The sequence below is a fragment of the Panthera tigris genome, chromosome C2 (assembly GCF_018350195.1).
Source record: "Panthera tigris isolate Pti1 chromosome C2, P.tigris_Pti1_mat1.1, whole genome shotgun sequence".
Lineage (NCBI taxonomy): Eukaryota > Metazoa > Chordata > Mammalia > Carnivora > Felidae > Panthera > Panthera tigris.
The window spans coordinates 66,901,259-66,924,580 of NC_056668.1; the positions used below are offsets into that span (position 1 = coordinate 66,901,259).

A 23,322-nucleotide genomic window follows, 5' to 3' on the forward strand; every position below is an offset into this window, starting at 1 on the left:
AGTATGTGTCTTTCAAAGAACTTGTCCATTTTACCTTAATAAGCATAAAGTTGTTCACATTATTTCCTTATAGTACTTTTAATGTCTATTGACTTTATTGTGTTGTCTCCTAATTCCTGATATTGGTAGGTCGTATTCTTTTTTTTCCCCTGATCAGTCTTGTTTCAGACTTATCAATTTCATTATCATCTCAAAGAACCAGCTTATGGTTTCATTGATCTTCTATACTGTTGTTACTATTTTACTGATTTCTGCTTTGATCTTTATCATTTTTTTTAAGATTATATTTTTTTAAGTAATCTCTACATCCAACATGGGGCTTAAACTCACAACCCTGAGATCAAAAGTTGCATACTCCACCAAGCCAGCCACGTGTCCCTATCATTTTCTTTCTTCTGCTGGAACTTCCCTCCTCTTAGTTTCCTAAAGTGGAAGGTGAAATCAATAATCTGACACTTTTCTTCTTTTCTAATACAGGTATCCCCAACATTTTAAAAGTTTGCATTATACCCCTTGACTGCTTTGAAATACCTACATTAGTACTTGTTTTTTGCTAACTAAAAGAAACTTGAAGGTTGCTGCTTTTACCAAAAAGAAAAAGAAAAAAAAGGGGGGGGGGGAGCATTTGTTTTGCAGCAAGCTGTTATAGAGGCAGTGCACATCCCAAAAAGCCAGAATGGCACCAAGAAGCTCCTTCCCTGGAAACTGCACTCAGTATTTCAGCATCAAGCTGCCATCACTTTGAACTGTCTGTGAGCATCTGTGCTGTACCTCAATTTATTCTGTGCAACCTTTAGCAAGATACGTCCTAAGTTATCAGAAAAACCTGGGAGGTTATTTTTGGGGTCTTAAATGCACAACATTTTCTCCCACATAAATTAACAGTAATTGTTTCTTTGCTTTATACCATTTTGGCTTAGGAAAGGTTTTATATGACTGCTTTACTTTTAGATAGTAGGGGAAACCTATGTTGGTATTAAGTGGTATAAATTTTCCCATTAAATACTGCTTTAATTTAGATTCATCCCAGAAATTGGGATATGGTGTTTTAATTTCCATTTATTTAAAAACACCTTCTAAGTTAATTTTTTTTCTTGGTCCTTTGGGTTATTTATACATGTATTATTTTCCCCACATTTGGGGATTTTTCAGAGGTCTTCTTGGTATTAATTTCTAGTTTAATTCCATTGAAGTTAGAGAACATACTTTGTATGACTTAAGTCCTTTTATGTTTATTGAAACCTATTTTATGGCCCCCAAATGGCCTCTCTAGGTAAATGCTCATTTGCATTTGAAAATAATGTGCATTCTGGTCTTCTTTGGTAGAGTGTTCTAAAAATTTCAATCAAGTTGGTTGATACTGTTCAAATCTTCTGTGGTTATAATTTTTACCTACTTATTCTACCAATTATCAAGAAAGGGGTTTAGACATCTTCCACCTTACCTGTAGTTTTGTCAATTTCACCTTTCAAATCTGTCAATTTTTTCTTTGTATCTTGAATCTCTGCTGTTAGGTCAATAAACATGTTTTCCTGATGAACGGATTCTTTATTATGAAATAACCATCACTGGGAACATTCTTTTTTCTGAAACTTACTTTTTCTGATATTAATATAGGTATTCCAGCTTTCTTTTTACTAGGGATAGCATAGTATATCTTTTTTCATCCTTTCACTTTTAATCTATTTGTGTGTTTTTATATAATTTTTTTTAATTCTTTCAGAGAGAGAGAGCATGCACACAAGTTGGGGACAGGAAAAGAGAGAATCTTAAGCAGGCTCCACACCCAGCATGGAGCCAGACGTGGGGCTCAATCCCACGATGCTGGGATCATGACCTTATCTGAAACCAGAGTTGAACGTTCAACCAACTAAGCCACCCAGGAACCCGTTTTTGTATTTAAGGTACATTTCTGGAAGACTGTATGTATTGGTTCCTACTTTTTCATCCAACCTGTCAAGCTGTTCCTTGTAACTGAGGGTTTCTAGCCATTTGTACCTAATACAGTATAGGTTTACATCTGTTATTTGGTGACTACTTGTTCCATTGTCCTTTACTTGCCTTTTTCTTTTTAATGCCTTACTTTGGAGTAAGTATTGCTTTATGATTTTTTACTGCCTATCTTGGCTTATTAGCTATAACTCCTTGTCTTGTTATTTTATTGATTGCATTAGGGTTCATAGCATATATCTTCAACAGAGTCTAACTTCAAGTGATATACTACCAACCTTAATTGATATACTACTTCATGTACAGGTTTCTTCCACTATCAGAAACTAGAGTGTTCTTATGAAACCTTTTGTAAGCTAAAATGGCATAAAGAGAAGAAGCAATTACCATTTTGTAGAAGTGAAAACTGTCTTTGAATTTCTTTTGGTTAGCAAAAACAGGTACTAATGTACGTCTTTCATAAAAGCAAAGAGGCATAAAGCAAACTTTCAGATAGCCTGAAACCTATTTATAGTGTAAGAGTTTATAACAGACTTCCATTCCTTTCCTCCCAGCCTTTATGTTATTGTTGTGATACGTTTTACTAACACATGTTACAAACCCTCAAATACATTTTATTTTTGTATAAACAAATGTTATTATATTACATATATCATTATAATGCGAAAAATAATCTTTTATAGTTACTTCTATGATTACTATTTCTGATATTTTTCAATACTTGGTGTAGATCTTCTTTCCTCTGGTTGAAGGACTTCCTTAAACATTTCTTGTACTGTGTGTGGGTCTGCTGGTGATTTCTGAAAAAGCATTTTGTCTTTGTTTTTGAAACATATTTCCACTGGGTATAAAATTCTAGGTTTGACAGCTGTTTTCTTTCAGTGTTTTAAGGATGTTGTCTTCGTATTGTTTCTGATGAGAAAGTTACTGTCATTCTTATCTTCATTCCTGTGTGTAACATCTTTTTTCCTCTGGTTGCCTTTAAGATTTTCTCTTTATCACTCGCTTTAATAAAAAAAAAAATGTTTATTTATTTTTGACAGAGAGAGAAAGAGAGAGAGAGAGGGAACAAGAACATGAACAGGGGAGGGGCAGAGAGAGAGGGAGACACAGAATCCAAAGCAGGCTCCAGGCTCTGAGCTGTCAGCACACAGCCCAACGTGGGGCATGAACCCACAAGCCGTAAGATCATGACCTGAGCCAAAGTCGGAAACTTAACTGACTGAGCCACCCAGGCATCCCTCTAATGCTTTGATCTCAATGTACCTTGGTGTCATATTTTACTGTCCTTGGAGTTTGATGAGAATTTTGAATTTGTAAGATTATTATAGTATTCAATGAATTTGGAAAATTTTTAGACATGGTTTCTTCAAATATTTTCTTCTAACTCTACTACTTCCTTTATATACTCTAATTATGCCTACATCAGCTCTACAGTTCACTGAGGTGTTTTTCTTTCTTTATTCCTTTTGTTTCATTTTGGATGGTTTCCACTGCTATGTCTTCAAGTTCATTAATCTGCAATGTTAATCTGCTATGAATCCTATCTAGTGTATTTTTCATATTGAGTTTGTAGTTTTCATATCTAGAAGTTCACTCTGGGATTTGTATCATATGGGTCTCTATTAAACTTTTTTAAAACATGGAATACAGTTAACTATCCTAACTATCCCATAACTATCCTGATGTCCTTGTCTATTAATTCTAACATATATGTCAGTCTTCATCAATTGATTCTTCTCATTATTGGTCCTGTTTTCCTCCATGTTTGCATGCCAGGTACTTGTATGAATTTTATCTTGTTGGGTGCCAGGTATTTGTGCATTCCTAAAAATATTTTTGAGTTTTCTTCTGTTTAGAGATTTTCAGGTTCCATATGCAAATCATATGCAACCAATGATTTAGTGAAATTAGTATCAGATTGGTAATACTTCTGACCAAAACTAAAAGATCAGTAACATTTTATAAAAACAAGTCACCTATAATCTGCAGTATATTCTATAGCACAGTTATGATTGCAGATCCTACCTGAACATCTTTAGTAGAAACTGTAAGATATTATCACTTTGTATTATTACTAAAGGAAGACGAAAAAAAGAAATCAAAGATGCTATGATAGCACAGGTGGGATTTTCTCATCCCTTTAAAATCAAATCAAAACACGACCATTTCTGCCATACTTCCTACTTTGTAGAACTTACCATAAAGATTTTTAAGATAAAGATATGTTCAAAAACCAGAGCAGTTACTTGTAAATAATTTGATCCTTTTGGGTTGTGCTTTTGTTTGGAAGGTCCAGAATGTGTTCAATCTAGTGCTAATTATCCCCCCACTACTGAGATGAAACCTTACTGAGTACTCAATGTTCTGTTACTCATGAGGTTTTCCACCTGGCTGTTGGGAGTCAGGCAATATTCTTGGCTCTGTGTGAACTTCTGATGCTGTTCCTTTTCATAGTTTTGGATTATTGTTTTCGCAGACATTGAGTAGTTTCTTCACATGTATATGCCAATCAGTACTCTACCAAATACTTGAAGGAGACTCTGATTTCTGGGGCTCTCTCTGCATGTAGCTCTTTTCTTTGGTGTTCTGTCTTATGAACTCCAGCTATTTTGTTCTCCCCAGACTCTCACCTCTACCTTTTCAACTCAGCCTGGCTAGGATACCCCTCCCTGTGCCACAGTCTGGAAACCCTCTCAATGCTAGGAGTTAAAGTAATTATTAGGTTCACCCTATTAATTCCTTTCTCTTAGGGCTCACTTTTCTTTCACTGACTTAAGTCCAGTTTCCTGAAAACTGTTGTTTTATGTTTTTCCTGGTGTTTGTTTTCTTCAAGTGGTAGGGTAAATCCATTTCAATTATTCCATTTCAATCACAAGTGGAAGTAAAGTCTTGATGGTTTTCATTAGTTTTTAAAATATTATTTTAATCTATTTGGTACCAGTGCCCAAGGCCAAAATTTTATTACTTCACTTGGGTTACTGTAGTTGCTTCCTCTAATTGCCTTCTTTGTCTAGAGTTTTGTCCCCCTTAAATTCTTCCTCCACATAGTGACCTGAGTAATGTAAGTGAAATACACTTATTTTAATCCACTTTAAAAATCTGTTAATAGTCCCATTTCCTAAGATTAAATTTCCTTAACACAACATATAAGCTCTTCATGACTTAAGTCTGCAGAACTTGTTAGTCACCTCCACATGCCAAACTGTAGATGCCAGCAATGATGAACTGTACCTACTTTTCATCCATATCATGTTATTTCTTTGTGCATTTGCTCACGTTATTACCTCTGCCTTTCTCTTCTTCCTCTCCAGCTAATTTTTCATTCTTAAAGTTTCTCCTCAGGTGTTACCATATTGAGGAAGTATCACCCCTTGGTTTTGGTTAGGAGCCTAACACTTGTGCACACCTTTATAACTGTAACTTAATATGCTATAATATAATCATGTCTGTGGGTTGGTCTCCTGCTATACTGTAAGCTATCTGAAAGCAAATTTTTTATCTTAATCAACTTTGGGAACCCAATGACAGACACATAGTTGACACTTTAGACATTTAATAAATCCATACTGAACTGGAAGAATCAATTATTATAAGTGTGTATAGTTCTTTTTCCATTTTAATCTGGAAAAACTGTCTATCAGTTCTTTTATGCCATTCTAAGAAAAGCACCTGGCATAATGGTAAGCTTGCAGTTTGCTAAATAAATATATGATTAAGCATTTTTTTATTGTGGTCTCAATATTTTTGTTCAGATAGCACCATAAATATTTCTTCTCTAAGCCTGAGATTTGTCTACAAACTTCTTAAGCTCTGAGATACCAATTCAATAATTAATTTCCAGTCTTTTATGGTATTTTGTATTCTTTTTTCTGAAAGACAATGGTAGTAACAGAGTTCTTGAAGTATCATGTACAAGTCATAAGTAATTGATGATTTCAGCAAAATTGGAATAAAACTGGTAATGCTTCTGTACCAAAAGTTAAAAATTATAAATACTTTAATAAACACTTTGTAAAACCAAATCACCTGTTGATTTGTAGTATGTTCTGTAGCATAGTCATGACTGTAGATCCTATTTGAAGGTTGTCAGTTTGCAGTAAGTGTAAGAAATGATCACTTTGTAGTACTAAAAGAAGAGAAAAAAATTAAAACAAAGATTCTATGATACAATCGAAATTCATTTACTTTCAAAACCAAATCCAAGCATGACCATTTCTACTAAAATACCTGCCTTTGTATACTTTACAATAAAGAAGATTTTAAGATGGGCAGTTTCAGTAACCATAAAAAAGTGATTCCATTTTATGAAAGTTATAAACAGAAAGCATCCACAAATACTACCCTAAGACTCTACTGTTATCTCCCATTAAATGAGAAATAAAACAAAACATATCCTAAATTGGAATCTTTCTAGCAATAAATTTCAGTGAATAAAATCAAATTTCCTGTGAAGAAAAGAGAATATGAAGGAATGGAAATGGTACATATGACTGTAAACAGTGGCTTACATCCTTAAAACAATTGTTATATAATATACATGTTTGCTAACATTTTGTCTTAAATAATAATGAAATTATCATTTACAAAACAACGTTTGTTTTTATTGGTTTATAATTTTTAGGTTCTGAGAAGCCAGTTTTGAAGACCTGACACTGGATGCTTCTGTAAGTTGCTTAACCTCTCAGAACTCCCATTTCTTCAACTGTAGAACAAGAATAGCTCTCTCATAGACTACTGATGAATGTCCTACAACCTACCCTACTGAATAGGTTCCCAGTAAATGTCAGTTTCTACTCCCTTCTCCATTAATTGATCAGAATTACAATTAAAGTGGGATCAGGTGTGCAGGCAAGGCAATTCTGTGAATACTATCCTAGCTTCCACAAAACAACTTTACTCTTTGCCTCTTCTTTCTCCTGAAAGAATATATTGATTTCTTTCACATACTAATTACTGTTTTTCCATTTACAAAGTCCAATATTTCAATATTTTACTAAACATCAATTTTTTTAACATTTAGCAACTTCAAAAAAAATTCCACTATTAAATATTTCTATGGCTTCTTATTTTCTATTACTTCAACAGTAAAAGACTTCTTTTTTATAACTGGAATAAGTATATTATTTCCTTTTTGTCTACTTAAAGATGTTTTATTAGTAACTCTTTTTAATTAACTAAGTTCAGAGAGAGAGAGAGAGGGTGTGAGTGAGGGGGAGACAGATAGAGAGAGAAGCAGGACTCAACTGAAGTGGGGCTTGTGCTCACCCAAAGCAGGGCTCCAGCTCACTCAAAGTAGGGCTAGAACTCACGAACTGTGAGATCATGACCTGAGCCAAAGTCAGATGCTTAACTGACTATGCCTTGCCCTTAGTAACTCTTTGTAATTCTGAATTCACTGAACTCGTGATATGCAGTGTGTGTGTGTGTGTGTGTGTGTGTGTGTGTGTGTGTGTGTGTATGAGCTTATCTTTTTTCTATACTGGAAAAAGTTATGCTAAAATAATTTTAGTCATTCCATCTTATTTTTACACTGTTTTATATTATTACAGAATTTATTTTTGGAGCCTCTGTTCTGTTTTTCAAGTGTAGTTGTTTTTATTGAGTGTGAGATAACTATTTGGTCCCCCAAACAAAAATACTTGTGCCCATTTAATTAACCTTCTTATAATGAATGCTTCAAACCTTCACAAGAGTAGAGAGAATAAATCATGATTCTACATGCATTCAACTTTAACAATGATCAACTTATGACCAATCATCTTTCACCAAGCCTATCCACTTCCAGCCTCCCATTTTATTTTGAAGCTAATCCAATACATCAATTATTTTATCCACAAATACTTCAAGATATACTCCCAAAAGATATGATTAAAAAATAAAACATAACCATATCTAAACTGAATGTTTTTTTTTCTTTTTAATGTTTATTCATTTTTGAGACAGAGACAGAGCGTGAGCAGGGGAGGGGCAGAGAGGGAGACACAGAATCTGAAACAGGCTCCAGGCTCCAAGCAGGGCTCATGAGATCATGACCTGACCATGAAATCATGATCAAGACCTGAGCTGAAGTCGGACGCCCAACCGATGGAGCCACCCAGAAGCCCCGAATAATGATTTAATTTTATCACATATCCAGTCAGTGCTCCAATTTCCAATTATTTTGTGGATTTTTAAAGTTTGTTTGAATCAAGATATAAATAAGTTCCACAATTACAAATATTATACATAGTAACTGGTTATCTTTCAAATTTCTTTTAAACTATGGATTCTTTTTTTTCTTACAATTTATTTGTTGACAAAACTATATCAATTGTCTTAGGAGGTTCCCATAGTCTAGATTTGTTAACTACATTCCTGGGGTGTAATTTAGTGTTTCTCTGACCTTCTGTAAATGGGTCATTGGAGCTAGAGGATCAAAATGATTCAGGTTTGAATTTTTGACATCTACATTTCATATGTGAGGTTATGCTGAGCCATTAGGAGGTACTTCTCAAATTTTGACAGTGATGAATGATTAATTCCTAAATCTGTTCACTTACTAACAGTTGTACAATGGCAATATCTATCTTACCTTTTTCACCTATTGGAATAGTTTTATAAAGAGAAATTTCTCCTCATCAAGACATAAGAAAAGGCAAGAGAAACTCTGGATTCTTCATTTACCAGTTTTCAAAATGAATTGGTTCCCTAGTAGACTTTAATGGTAATTTTTTAAATAGTTGATATATTTTTATCCTCAGTAGTTATTATCCTTATTACTGTTCTAATTTCCCATTTTTGGCTAATAGAAGCCTCCTTATTTTGGCTCCTGAATCCTTTTCACAGAATCCCAATAAATTGTGTGTGTGTGTTTTTATTAACTTGTTTTATTTTTTTCAACGTTTTTTTTTTTTTTTTTTTTTTTTTTTTTTTTTTTTTTCAACGTTTTTTTTTATTTATTTTTCGGACAGAGAGAGACAGAGCATGAACGGGGGAGGGGCAGAGAGAGAGGGAGACACAGAATCGGAAACAGGCTCCAGGCTCCGAGCCATCAGCCCAGAGCCTGACGCGGGGCTCGAACTCACAGACCGCGAGATCGTGACCTGGCTGAAGTCGGACGCTTAACCGACTGCGCCACCCAGGCGCCCCTATTTTTTATAATCCCAATAAATTTTGCTTGTTTCCTTTCTATCTGGTATACAAAATACTTCAGGCTTACCTTGCATATTTTCTGTCTCAGACCTTTAGTCTGCCATTTCTATAAGAGCTGATTCTTTTTAGAGAGAAAGGTTATAGGAGACCCCAATTTTGTACCCATTTATTTTTTTGTATATGAATCTCACAACCATGTAATTTAGTTTTAATACAAACTTTATTGATATTTTAAATCTACAGAATAACCTGAGGAACAGTCACATTTGTTGTCATTACTATTTCTGGAAGAAAAAAACAGCATATTTTAAAAGTTATTCAAGTATTCTCTCTCTTGCTATCTCTCATTTTACTAGGCCTTTTACCACCCATTATAGTAGAGTAAAACTAAGTACTTTATATTTTTGGTAAAACAGTTGTTTAAATTGAGAACTTTATAATATTTGTTTCATAATGGGAAATTAATAGATAATGCTTTAAAAGAAAAGGAAGTAACTATGTATTTAAAAAAAAAAGAGAGAAAGAGAGAGTGGGAGAGAGACTATTCATCAGGGTTTCAGAGGACCTGGTTTCTGGGTCTACTTAGTTTCAAAAGGATATAACCACCCAAAGTATTAGTTGCAATAATTGTTGCAATAATTAGTTGCTGCCTTTGGAAAATGGGAAATGAAGTGAGGCACAAGGGCCAGGGTTTGTTTTTAACAATCCTTATAGAACTATTTGATTCTTTATGTGCATGCATAATATTCTGAAAAAATTAAATTAAAAATAAAAATTCAATTCTATTTTCACCTTCTAAAAAAAGTCAGTGTTCTTATATTTTTCTTATAGTTACATTTATCTTAGATTAAATCTTTCAAAAGGATAGAATGTTGCCACAATTATCATTAAAGATTACTTCCCCAGTCTTAAGAAAACATAAAACACATGTTTATATTTCTCAAGTGTAGAAATATCCTATAAAATAACTATCAAGTTCAGTAAAATGTCAATATATAAAATCTTACTCCTACATGAATAGTTAGGCTATGAATTAAATCATATATGCTCTGTACATAGGGATTTCTCTCACACCAAATCTAAAATACAGATGCAATCTTTGGAGCTTAGAAAAAACATTTTCTCTAAGTTGCTAAAATTATCATCCAAAGAAGACTTCCAGATGGCCAACCGACACATGAAAAAATGCTCAACATCACTCATCATGAGGGAAATACAAATCAAAACCACAATGAGATACCACCTCACACCTGTCAGAATGGCTAAAATGAACAACTCAGGCAACAACAGATGTTGGCAAGGATGTGGAGAAAGAGGATCTCTTTTGCACTGCTGGTGGGAATGCAAACTGATGCAGCCACTCTGGAAAACAGTATGGAGGTTCCTCAAAAAATTAAAAATAGAACTACCCTATGACCCAGCAATTGCACTAGTAGGTATTTATCCAAGGGATACAGGTGTGCTGTTTCGCAGGGGCACGTGCACCCCAATGTTTACAGCAGTTCTATCAACAATAGCCAAAGTAGGGAAAGAGCCCAGATGTCCATCGATGGATGAATGGATAAAGAAGATGTGGTATGTGTATGTGTATATATATATATATATATATATATATATATATATATATATATATATATATATATATACACAAGTATACTTGCTGAGTATTACTCGGCAATCAAAAAGAATGAAATCTTGTCATTTGCAGTTATGTGGATGGAACTAGAGGGTATTATGCTAAGCAAAATTAGTCAGAGAAAGATAAATAGCATACGACTTCACTAATCTGAGGACTTGAAGATACAAAACAGAGGAACATAAGGGAAGAGAAGCAAAAATAATATAGAAACAGAGAAGCAGACAAAATATAAGACACTCAAATATGGAGAACAAACAGAGGGTTATTGGAGGGGTTTTGGGGGGGGATGGGCTAAATGGGTAAGGGGCATTAAGGAATCTATTCCTGAAATCATTGTTGCACTATATGCTAACTAACTTGGACGTAAATTAAAAAATAAAACTTTAAAAAAAATTAAAAAATTATCATTAATCCTTATCTTTGATTTGCTAAATAGTAAGAGCTAAGAAAAAATTATATTTAAATAATATTTAAGCAATTTTCTCCTTAATATTCACATCGTCAATGTTGACTATTTAAAACTGGAATGTACAGATGGGCTTTTATTTTTTTGTGTGTGTGGTTATTTCAACGTAGTTTCATTTAACTGTGGTTATCTGTATAGTTAATGAGATATTTATTTTTGAAAAAAAAAAGCTGTTAGCAGGTACTTTACAATGATTATCAGTTACCTTAAAAATCTTTTCTCTTACCATTTTGGATGAGTTGAACATGGCCTCCCAAAAGCCAGAAGAGAGAATCAGTCACAATTTGGAAAAAGCGTAGTAATTCATCTTTTTCTTCCCCCTTAATACACATAACACAAACACAAACCCAATTTACTTTTCTGTAATTGCTTTATTTAAAAAAAAAAAAAGAAGAGAAACTTCTCTCGAGGGGAATCAAGAGAACCTGGTTGCTGGATCTTACTTAGTTATTTATGATCTTGTAGCCTTTAGTTTCTTAATTTATAAAACTTGTGTTACAGGCTGGTGATACCTACCTACTCTACTTACTAGAGAAATGGTTGTTACCCAGAGGTCAAATGAGACAATATATAAACTGTATAAGAATTACAAGTTGATATATTAGGATTTCTCAACACTGGCTATGCATCAGAATCACTGTGGAGCTTTTTTTAAAATTAAATATAGTATATCCATGTACAGGCTTTAACCCAAACAATTTGAATCTCCAAAGTCAAAGTCTGAACATCTGTATTTTTACAAAGTTAGGTGGCTGATTTGATTATGCAGTTAGGTTTGAAAATCACTGTTATATGCAAATGTAGATGTCAGCATGTAAAGCATTATTATTAGCACATTTCAGTTGCAGCTTCTAATCTATAACTCCATGAGAGCAGAGACCAAGTTACTTGGCTCTCCATTAGACATTCAGTGTCTAAAAAAGTTCCAAACATAGTAAGTGCTCAATCAGTATTTATTCTACAAATAAATGACAATTTTTTCTGATTCTTCCTTACTGGAAAATAGGGTGATTAGTATATTAGAATATATGTCATAATAGCAAATAAGAAACAGATTTTGTTCACAATTCTGTCATTTACTGGCCATGTAACTTCAGTGGAAAGTTGTATAAAGGCCACTAATTTTACCCAGGTCTTAAACATTTGTACTCTAGCACAAAAGTAACAATCACAACAGCAAAGGCATTATGATTGCAATGGTTATTATAATAATAAAAGCATGTTCTTCCTATTATTTTAGCACAGGGTTAGGTAGGTGCTTAAATAGACATGTGCTAACTTAAATACAACAACAATCAAAAAAACCAAAATCTAAAAAAGAAAGAAATGTCACATTAGGTCAAGAAATACTTTAGTCCAGTAAAGTGCCTTTGCCAGTTTCACCAAAAGACACAGCAGAAAGAGCGTGGTAATCTTCATTGTTGTCAATCTCAAAGAATAGTGCAGAGCCCTTAGACTTCCTTTTTTCCTTAAAAAACCCATTAGATAATGCCACCCATAAATTCATGGCTTCTGATACTGGTTAACAAAATTTACCCTAAGTCACTTCAAAATTTTGGGGTAGGTATTTTTCTTATGGCAATATGTAAATGTATGTGTACGTGTGTATATTTTAACCAGTTTGCAGTTTAGGCCAGATCATTCTGTGTATGTCCCACCATGTGATCTAATACCTATATGTCAGCTAATTAAAAAAAAATTTTTTTTAATGTGTTTGGTTCTTTGGACAATGAGTTTGGCTTTTTTTTTTTAATGTTTATTTATTTTTTAGAAAGAGCACACATGTGAGCACATGAGCAGGGGAGGGGCAGAGAGAGGGAGACAGAGGATCCAAGCAGGCTTCACATTGTTAGTGCAGAGCCCAAGGCACATCTCAAACTCACCAGTGAACCGTGACATGAGCCAAAGTTGGATGCTTAACTGACTGAGCCACCCAGGTGCCCCCAATATTTTTTTGATTGGGAAACACTTAGGTAGATAAAACTTATAAATTCAGTTTTCTTGTAATCTTTTTTTTTATTATTTGAGAAAGAGAGAGAGAGAATCTTAAGCAGGCTCCACACTCAGCACAGAGTCTGACATGGGGCTCGATCCCACCATCCTGGGAACATGACCTGAGCCAAAATTAAGAGTTGGATGCTTAACCGACTGAGCCACCCAGACACCCCTGTAATCTCCTTTTTATCTATTTTCATTTTGTTCTGTGGTAAAGTGGCCCTCTTTTGCTGTAGTTTACCCCCTTTAATGTATTACTGAAGGAGTTTTCCTTTCTATACAAATACCATAATAAAGAATAGGAAAGTATTATGAAAAGTTTTAAAGGACTACGTAAATGAAAAGACCGTAATTACTATTGGCCCTAATATTAAATAAAAATACTCTCAAGAAAACATAAAGCTGTCTTAATGGTCTGAGCTATTCATGAGATAGAAATTATTTTACAGGGACGCCTGGGTGGCTCAGTCAGTTAAGGGTCTGACTTTAGCTCAGGTCATGATCTCACAGTTTGTGAGTTCGAGCCTCCCCATCGTCGGGCTCTGTGCTGACAGCTCAGAGCCTGGAGCCTGTTTCAGGTTCTGTGTCTCCCTCTCTTTCTGCTCCTCCCCCACTCACGCTCTGTCTCTCCTTCAAAAATAAACAAACCTTAAAAAAATTTAAAAGAAGGGGCACCTGGGTGGCTCAGTCGGTTAAGCGGCCGACTTTGGCTCAGGTCATGATCTCACGGTCCGTGAGTTCAAGCCCCGCGTCGGGCTCTGTGCTGACAGCTCAGAGCCTGGAGCCTGTTTCAGATTCTGTGTCTCCCTCTCTCTGAGCCTCCCCTGTTCATGCTCTGTCTCTCCCTATCTCAAAAATAAATAAAACGTTAAAAAAAATTTAAAAGAAAAAAGAAATCATTTTACAAAGGAGAAAACAGGTACAGTGAAATCAAGTCATCTGCCCAAGAACCCACAGTTAATTTGTGGCACAGCCAGGAAAAGAAATCAAGTCTAACACAAATTCCCATAGTTTGTGCTACTTTAACTGACTTGAATTAAGTCTAGAAATATATAAAATTTATTTATTGCTACCAACCTCAAAATGCCAATGGAGATGCTGGAAGAATTTGTGACCTATTATTACATAGAAAGCCTATATACTCTACTACTAAGTTAAATTCTCTGTCAACAATAGTTTAAAACAAAATTTTTTTAATGTTTACTTATTTTTGAGAGACACACACACACAGTATAGGCAGGAGAGGGGCAGAGAGAGAGGGAGACACAGAATTCAAAGCCGGATCCAGGTTCTGAGCTGAGAGCACACAGCCCAACATGGGGCTCGAACTCACAAACTGCGAGATCATGACCTGAGCCGAAGTTGGATGCTTAACCAACTGAACCACCAAGGTGCCCCTTATACTCAAACTACTATCTCATCCATATTGTATGTCTCATTCAATTTCATTCATAATTTTTTAATTTGTTTTTTAAATTAAAAATAGAGCTGTCTTATGTTTCCTAAAGAAATATCTAAATATCTTGCCGACTTTATTAGCCTCGGTGTTAAGTATAAGACTATGTCTATTCTTTATACTTAAAGCACCTCAAATGAAATTTAATATCCCATGATGACCCAGTTATTTTTCTTCATAACTCCCAAAAGTTGTTAATCTGTTCAAAATTTATTATAGCAGTGGGCCAAATGTACATATAGCCAAGAAATATTACAAGATAAAGAAGTTTCAGCTGTGTACACTTACGACTTCTTTAAGTATTATAACTAAACTGATCTGATATTCACAGAACATTCCACACAACAAACAGAGTTCACATTCAAGTATACAGGCAGTCCTTACTTTTTGCATGGTACCATGTTAAATGAAACTTGTGCCATATCAAAATCTTTACATGTTTCTGATATGCATGAGTTTCAATCAAGATAGCACTATGCAAAGCAAGGACTGCTTGTAATGAAACATTCACCAAGATAAAAGTGCCATAAAACAAGTCTGAAAAAATTTCAAAGGATTGAAATGATACAGAGTATGTTATCTGACCACAATAGAATTAAAGTAGAAATTAGTAACAATAAAATATCAAGAAAATTCACTCATGTGGAATTTAAAAATAAAACAATCATGGAGGGAAAGAGAGGGGCAAACCAAGAAAGACTCAACTATAGAGAACAAACTGATGGTTACCAGAGGGGAGGTGGGTGGGAGGATGGGTTAAATAGGTGATGGGGATTAAGGAGTGCACTTTGATGAGCACCAGGTGTTATATGGAAAGTTGACTCACTAAACTGTACACTTGAAACTAATATTACACTGCATGTTAACTAACTGAAATTTGAATAAAAACTTGAAAAACAGAAAATTCTCAAATATTTGGATATTAAGCAACATATTTCTAAGTAATCTGTGGGTTAAAAAAAAAATAGTACATGCAGCATTTAGCACAATCCACCCAAGAAATACTTGCTGGACTTAGTAAGCCCTATGTTTGAGTTGAAATATTTTGACTACAGAAGATCTGAAAGATCAAACAGAAAGTTCACCTTTATTGTTCTGTGCCACAGAAGCTATTAGAAAAGTACTGGGCCACAGAACAATACTTTCCTCTACTGTTAAGTAGGTGTATTTTAGAAAGATGCTATGGAAATAAATGTCTATGGGTGCTGCTCAAAGTTGAGAAGCAAAGCAGATTCTTCAAAAAGTCATATGGTACACTTCAGCCAGCACTTTAAAATTTCACACAGAGGCTTTTTTGGTTATAATTTCAAAAATGTTTGGATCCACTATTCTAATTGTACTTTCAGCCAAATACTGCACATGTGAAAAATAATGTGGAACATCTTCTCAAGAATTTTGGCTATTAAAATCCTGAATAAACACATATACCTTAGCGGCATTGATGAAACATGTTTGCAATCGCCTCCCCAAAACCAGAAAATTTTCTGCAGCTGATGGAAGCAATTCATTGTAAAATTCCTCTGCATCTTCTCCTGGCTCCAAGCCCACACAGCAATGACTAAAATAAGAGCACAAGTCTGTGACTGTTTGTGTTAATTATAAATTTCAGTTGAATGCTAGAGCTTCTATAGACAACACTGTGCCTTAATGAGAATTTTTAGTTATCTCTTTTGTTGTCAAGCCAATAAAGAACTTTTGCTGGAAAATTAGCATTACAACTTTCTGGAGAAGTAAGTCCAGTGGTGTGAACTTTGTCTGTACTGAGAGCTAGGACTCATATGTCCTAAAAACCTACTTGTCAGCTTTTTGGGAAACAAAATACACCTGATTCACAATAAAGAGAAACAAGGCAAGTTTTCAGTGAATGAGCTATAAACACTCTAAAAGCAATACAATACCTTGGGAGTCTAATTCATGAAAAACATTTGTGTTGATACCTTTGAGACATCTGATAGCTGAAAAATACCCAGGGTAGGATTAGTCTACAAGGGACAGATGAAGAAATCAAATACTCTAATACCAATTCTACTCTCCAATAGATCTATTTTCTTAAACTGCAAAATATCTGACTACACATTCCTTATATCAGAAGAGTAAACCACAAAAACCTTGCTTTATTAGGGACACTTTACAATTTATGTTAAAGTAGATAAAGTCATTTAGAGAAAGGAGTCCTCTTGAAACTTCACATAAAAGTCACTCCCTAGATATGAAATGGGTATATTCAAAGCTCTTGATAATAAAAAGTATTGGTGTAGACTAATACTAACAAGAGTCCCCAACCCAAGACTGATCTCTAATGAGTAAACACTGCTGTTAGAGGCTTTTCAACATGTGAAGATGACACTGATAAGCAATAGTGACTACATATGAGTATGCTAAAATTTAGCTGGTTGACACTCAACGTACTTTTGTTTTTGCACATCAATCCTAAAATTTATGGACAAACATTCACATGTATCAGTTTCTCTTTTTACTTTCGTTCCTAAAAATTATTTAAGAGTACCTACTTTGATTGTGGACATTAATTTAAAAAATTATGTTTTTTGTATATGCACAAACATGGGGATTTTTTTTTTAATGTTTTTATTTATTTTTGAAGGAGAGAGACAGAGCATGAGCGGGGGAGGAGCAGACAGAGAGGAAGACACAGAATTCGAAGCAGGCTCCAGGCTCTAAGCTGTCAGCACAGAGCCCGATGTGGGGCTCAAACCCACAAACTGAGATCATGACCTGAGCTGAAGCTCGACGCTCAACCGATTGAGCCACCCAGGCACCCCATACGTGGGGATTTCTTAAGACTTGGATTCCACCAAGATATGTGTATCTGTTAATAGTTTTTTCTAACTATACATGTTGAATCCAGCCTTTATGTAGTAACAAATTAGGAATGAGCAGTTTTGAAAGGTAAGATTCCAATTAGTAATACAGGTGTTTAGTTACTTAATTAGAAAGTGGCTTAGGCACTGAGAACAACTGGTTTATTTTATTATCTCCTTTAAAAATAAAAGATCTTGATCTTCTAAATTTTATGGACAGGATTTTGGTTACCTAATGAAATATACAATTGAGATAGCTAAATCAATACAACATAAAATGACTAGCTTTTGTATCTGTTCTCCTATAGTACTTTGCTTACATCTTTCATCTTAGCACCTATTTCATTTAGCCTTGTATGATAAAGTCACATGACTGTCATCCCATGTCTACTGTAAGTTTTTCCAGTATAGAGCCAGTGCCTTAAAAATCTTCATTTCTTCATATATTCCTTAGTGAATAAAGAGTCTGTTAAGTACTTGGGACTCAGTGGTGAGCAAAAGACGTGATCACCATCTTCACAGGACTTATGTAGCAAAATTTTAGATAGTGAAATATTCACAAATACAGTTACAAAGAGTAATATATGGTATAAAGGAGGAAAAGTACAACCATAACCTACCACAGAAGGTTGCCAATTCTTGTTAAGCAGATGAATAAAGAGAAGCAAATGTTGAAAATGAGAATCTACTACTATATCCCTCAAGAACAGGAGGACTCATTGCTTCATTTTACCTTAATATCTGTGTAAGCTGGGAAATTGTAGTCCAACCACCCTGGATTCGAGAACAATCTTGACTGAGGACCAAAAGGCAATACTGAATGAGGTCATAACAATATATATCTTGTTTTATTTTCTTCAACTCTGAGCTTCCTAAAGGTGTGTTGTTTATTATTTCTAAGGCAAAAGGAAAGAAAATATACTTATTTCTGCTCAATAAATCCAAGACTTTTGCATTTTTATAGTTTGAATAATAACTAAACTTACTTTAAAAAGGAAACATAGCACTTTCTTATCACAATGTTAAGATTTTTCTGAACAAATCAGAAACAAATGCTAAAACTATACCCATGATGGAATTGTTTTGTTCCTTAAATAGTGTTAGCTAATCACAAAAAGATTTTCTTACCTTTTAACTTCAACAGTATAATAGGGACATTCTGCTCAGGACTGTTTGCAACTTCGGCAGCTAGAGATAAGATCCTTGGGTCTGTACCTGTTGGTTTCATTTCTTATTGCCTATATTTTAACAGAATCAGAAAGATAAAGGTCAAACAGCCCTAAAACATTTGCTCCCTAAATAATGTTTGAAAAATAGTTTCAATATAAAATTTGTTTTGTTTGCTTTGAGAAGTGAAGGATAGATTTTTCAATTTCTTCCTTACAGGAGATTCTAATGTTTCTAATTGGAATACCTATAAAGAGCTAGAGACTTCTATAACTTACTATGACAGCTATAGCAGGTATTACTTATCGCGCACTAGGAGTCAGGAACAGTGCTAGATACTCCACATTCACTCTCTCTAATCTGCACAATAATCCTGGGATAGAAATTAATTTCTTTGATCATAAAAGAGACACTGAATGTGCAGAAAAGAGCTAACATAGCTTGAGACAAAGTTGGCCCTTGCCTGATGCCAAGACTGGCCCCTGGCTGGTGAACTTGGATTTCAGAAGGGTTTCCACCATTCCCTAACAAGAGTGGCTCACTGTACCTAAAGTATTTGTGAAAACAATGTGATTTATGCAGAATGCCTGCTCATTCCAAAAGCTTGGAATTCTGGTACTTGGTAGTAGACGATGCCTATATGACCACCTCCAATAAAGACCCTTATCACTGAGTATCTAGTGAGCTTCCCTGGTAGACAACACTTCAAAATGTGACAGTTCATTATAGGAAGAATTAAGTGTGTCCTATACGAACCTACTGGGAGAAGACTTTTGGAAATTTGCACCGGTTTTCCTCTGGATTTTGCCCCATTTGCCTTTTCTCTTTGCTGATTTTGCTTTGTATCCCTTCACTGTAAATCACAGCCACAAATACGACTATATCCTAAGAGGTGTCAGCCCTCCCAGTGAATCACTGAACCTTGGGTTGGTCTTGGGGATCCTCAACACACAACTCAGAAATGGGACGTAATTATAAGATAACAAAAGCTTATTAATAAATAGCATAGTAAATCAAATTATCTTTGTTATTATTATTATTATTCTCATATTAGTGTAGTCTTGGCTTCAGGAGTAGAATCCTGTGATTCATAACTTACATACAACACTCAGTGCTCATCCCAACAAGTGCCCTCCTTAATGTCCATCACCCATTTTGCCCACCCCCCCATCAACCCTCAGTTTGTTCTCTTATGGTTTGCCTCCCTGTCTCTTCTCTTCTTGTTCCTTCCCTTCCCCTAAGATCTTGTTAAGTTTCTCAAATTCCACACATGAGTAAAATCATGTGTTATCTTTCTCTGACTTATTTTGCTTAGCATAATACCCTCCAGTTCCAACCAAGTTGTTACAAATGGCAAGATTTCATTCTTTTTCATCACCATAAAATCAATTACCTTAAAATTAAATATAAGACACATCCCAATTCAATTTGCTGTTTACCACACTCAAAGCTCAACGGTATCATTATTTAACAAAAAGTACAATCTTCACTTACAATAAAAGCCAACATATATTAAGTATTTTACTATGAACTAAGCACTGTACTAAGTGCTTTTGCACACATTATCTTACTTCTCACAAGACTATGAGGTAGAGGCTGTAATCATCTCATTTTACAGATATGAAAAATAAACTTTGAAGGAACCTATCATGGTTCCACCAGCATCTGGTGGAGTCCGTATTCAAATCCAGATCAGTCTGACTCCAAAGTCTGTGGTTTTAGATACAATGTTCATTATATTCCCTTCCATGTAAAATAATAAAAAACACAAATGACATACTTTTAACTCACTTATTTTTAGGTATTATTCTTCAAAATTGGCACCAAAACTGCCCTTTATATTGAGGAGTTGGCCATAAAATAAGCATCGAAATGTCATCCTTTTTAGGTAAAATATAAATCATTAAAACATAAATCTTCTGAAAATATTTCAAAGAAAGTCCAGCACAACTCCTGGTGTCACTCCTGTCACACAGTAGGCATGCTACTTCCCAAGAGAGTGGATACAGTTATCTCACTCTTTCCAATGGTTGCATTATGCTATCTTCCTTTGTAAGAGTGCATCAAAATATATTTAAACCATTCCCTCTATTGGAGGTCATTCAGAGTATGCTATTACCAGCAATGCTGCAATGACTATGAATGTACACATCTTTATGCACTCATGCTAGTATCTTGCAGGATGAATTTCCCTTGAAGTCAGATGGCTGGGTGGCAGGATATAAATTTTTTAAATTTTGATTAGATGGTACCTTTGAAATATGTGTTTCAAATTATACTTCCTCTAACAACATATGACGGTGTTCTTTTTACTATGCCCTCACTGATACATACTGCTATCTTATACATTTCTACCAATCTACTAGATGGAAAATGATATCATCTTTAATTTGTATTGCTTTGATTATTAGACAAGTTAGGCACATTTCATGTTCACTGGTTATTTCTTCTTTAATATATTTTCTATTCATATCCTTCAACAATTTTCCTACTGGATTATTCTTTTGTAGAAGCTTTCAGCTTTTCATATATGGATATGAACCTTTACCTTTTATACTAGATGTAAACAATTTATGTCATTTATTTTTTTTAAGTTTCATTATGGTGTCTTCACCACAGTTTCACAATTTTCACGTAGTCGAATATAACAATCTTTTCCTCTATGACTTCTACTTTGGTATCATTCTTAGAAGGGTCCTCCTTAACCCTAAGAGTTGAAATACAGTCTCTTAGACTCTTAAATATGGAGAATAGAGGGTTACTGGAGGGGTTGTGGGAGGGGAGACGGGCTAAATGGGTAAGGGGCATTAAGGAATCTACTCCTGAAATCATTGTTGCACTATATGCTAACTTGGATGTAAATTAAAAAAATAAATTAAATAAAAATTTAAAAATAAATAAATAAATAAAATATAGTCTCAACTTTTTTCTGGTGCGTTTATGGGTTTGTTTTAGTTAGATCCTCATTTACTTATATCTTTATATATTCAATACACATTTAAGTTATTTGTGAATGGTGTAAGACAGAAATATAACAATATTTTTTAAGTTAGATGAGGATATAGATTTGTGGAAAAGAACAAATGCATACAGCTGTTATAAATTCCTGAGGTAATATGTCATCAGTAGACCTAAACAAAGCAATGTGAAATGTCACTTGGGGTATTTTCCAACTCTATTTAGTTCATTAACCTGTTTGGTTAGGTTTTTTTGGTTTTTTCTTTATTCCTGGACTCGTACAACCTGGTTCATTTTAATACGTTTGGTGAAAATTCACACTAGAAGGTAAGTTTCATGACAGCAAAGCTCAGACCATCCTTGGTGGCTGCCTTCTTATCTCTCTTGTTCACTGCCATATTCCCAGAGACTAGACTAGTGCCTTTGCCCATACCTGGTAAGTACTTAATAAACATATGTTGAAAGAATGAATGAATGCACAAACTTTGGGCACTCCAAAAGTCAATTTCTTGACTCTGCTTTTCTCTTTATTAGGATTATGGAAACCTCAGATTTCTAATTGGAATCTTTTTCATGTAAAATAGGCTTAAAGCACTGTTGTTGCACTCTGGCTAACATAATAAAAGATCACTGAAACATCATCATCACCAAACGTGTGTAGAGCACTATGTTAGATACATAGATCACAAACATTTTATACAGGACAGAGTCCCTGTTCATGTGTCGGCTGGGAAAGAAAAGTACACACACACATACGTATATGTAAAATAATTATATAAAATATTTTAAGTGCCAAATAGATGACACAGATGATAAGAAAACAGAGCAGAGAGTCAGAGGACTGGGCTTCTCTGAACCAATTTTCTTACCAGTAAACAAAATTCCTACTTTCTAGAATAATTCAAGATTTAGAAAAGAAAGCAGAAACCAAGGATGTTTCTAAAATGTTGCCAGATAAGAGAGTTATACTTCAATAACGATAACCATTTGGAGAGCTTTATGTGCTGTGAATTGTTTTAAATCCATTCATGTATTAATTCATTTAACCCTCTTAACAACTCTAAGGAATAAGCAGTATCATTCCCCCCACCCCTAATTTTAACGATGAGTATACTTTAGTTTGCATGAAGTCACACTGTAAAGTATGAAGCTAGGGTTCAAACCCAAAAATTCTGGCTCCAGAACCTGAAGCACTTAATTACCACACCAAACAGTCTGAATACACTTTATAAAAGAATTTATATATATAAATTTATATATATAAATTTATATATAAATATATAAAAAAAAAAAAGATAGGTTTAGGGAAACACATTCACCTACTTGCCTAGAACAATAAATTGACAAATTTGGCTACGGTATAGGTTAAGCAACGGGGTAGAGTTTGATTACATACTTACCCTGAAAAACAACCACCCGTTATGGCAACCATCTGTAAACTCTCTCTTGGGTGCTTCTCTTCTAATATAACACTTCCCTCATCTTTACCATTAAACTCATGAACTTTTGACAGGACAAAAAAAAAAAAAAAAACAAAAAACAAAAAAAAAACAAGTATTTTTCAATTATTAATGCTATTACCCTGTTGCACAGCACGAACTCTGACCTTGATCTTTTGGGAATTTCGTCTTCCTGGTCGTGCCGTTTACTGCCTCCAAAGATCACTGTGAAGGAAGTAAATAAAAGAAGGCTACCGAATGCAATCTCGTTGCAACTGATCCTAAACACCGTGATTTCT

At 34.5% G+C, this 23,322-nt stretch overlaps 1 protein-coding gene across 8 annotated transcripts in view; it reads right to left on the reverse strand.

The window, feature by feature from the left end:
• IQCB1 (IQ motif containing B1) overlaps positions 1 to 23,322 on the reverse strand; it is a 63,519-nt gene that overhangs the window by 39,688 nt on the left and 509 nt on the right. For 4 of the 8 annotated variants that reach the window (XM_007098329.3, XM_042956197.1, XM_007098327.3 and 1 more), the window contains exons 2-7: positions 23,166 to 23,248; positions 18,588 to 18,697; positions 18,193 to 18,355; positions 16,069 to 16,198; positions 11,416 to 11,509; positions 5,980 to 6,079 (exon numbers count right to left, since the gene is read on the reverse strand). In XM_007098329.3, coding sequence (XP_007098391.1) covers positions 5,980 to 6,079; positions 11,416 to 11,509; positions 16,069 to 16,198; positions 18,193 to 18,355; positions 18,588 to 18,687 — 587 coding nt within the window. In that variant the 5' untranslated portion in view covers positions 18,688 to 18,697; positions 23,166 to 23,248. The other 4 variants (XM_007098333.3, XM_007098331.3, XM_007098326.3 and 1 more) reach the window with 2 other exon arrangements.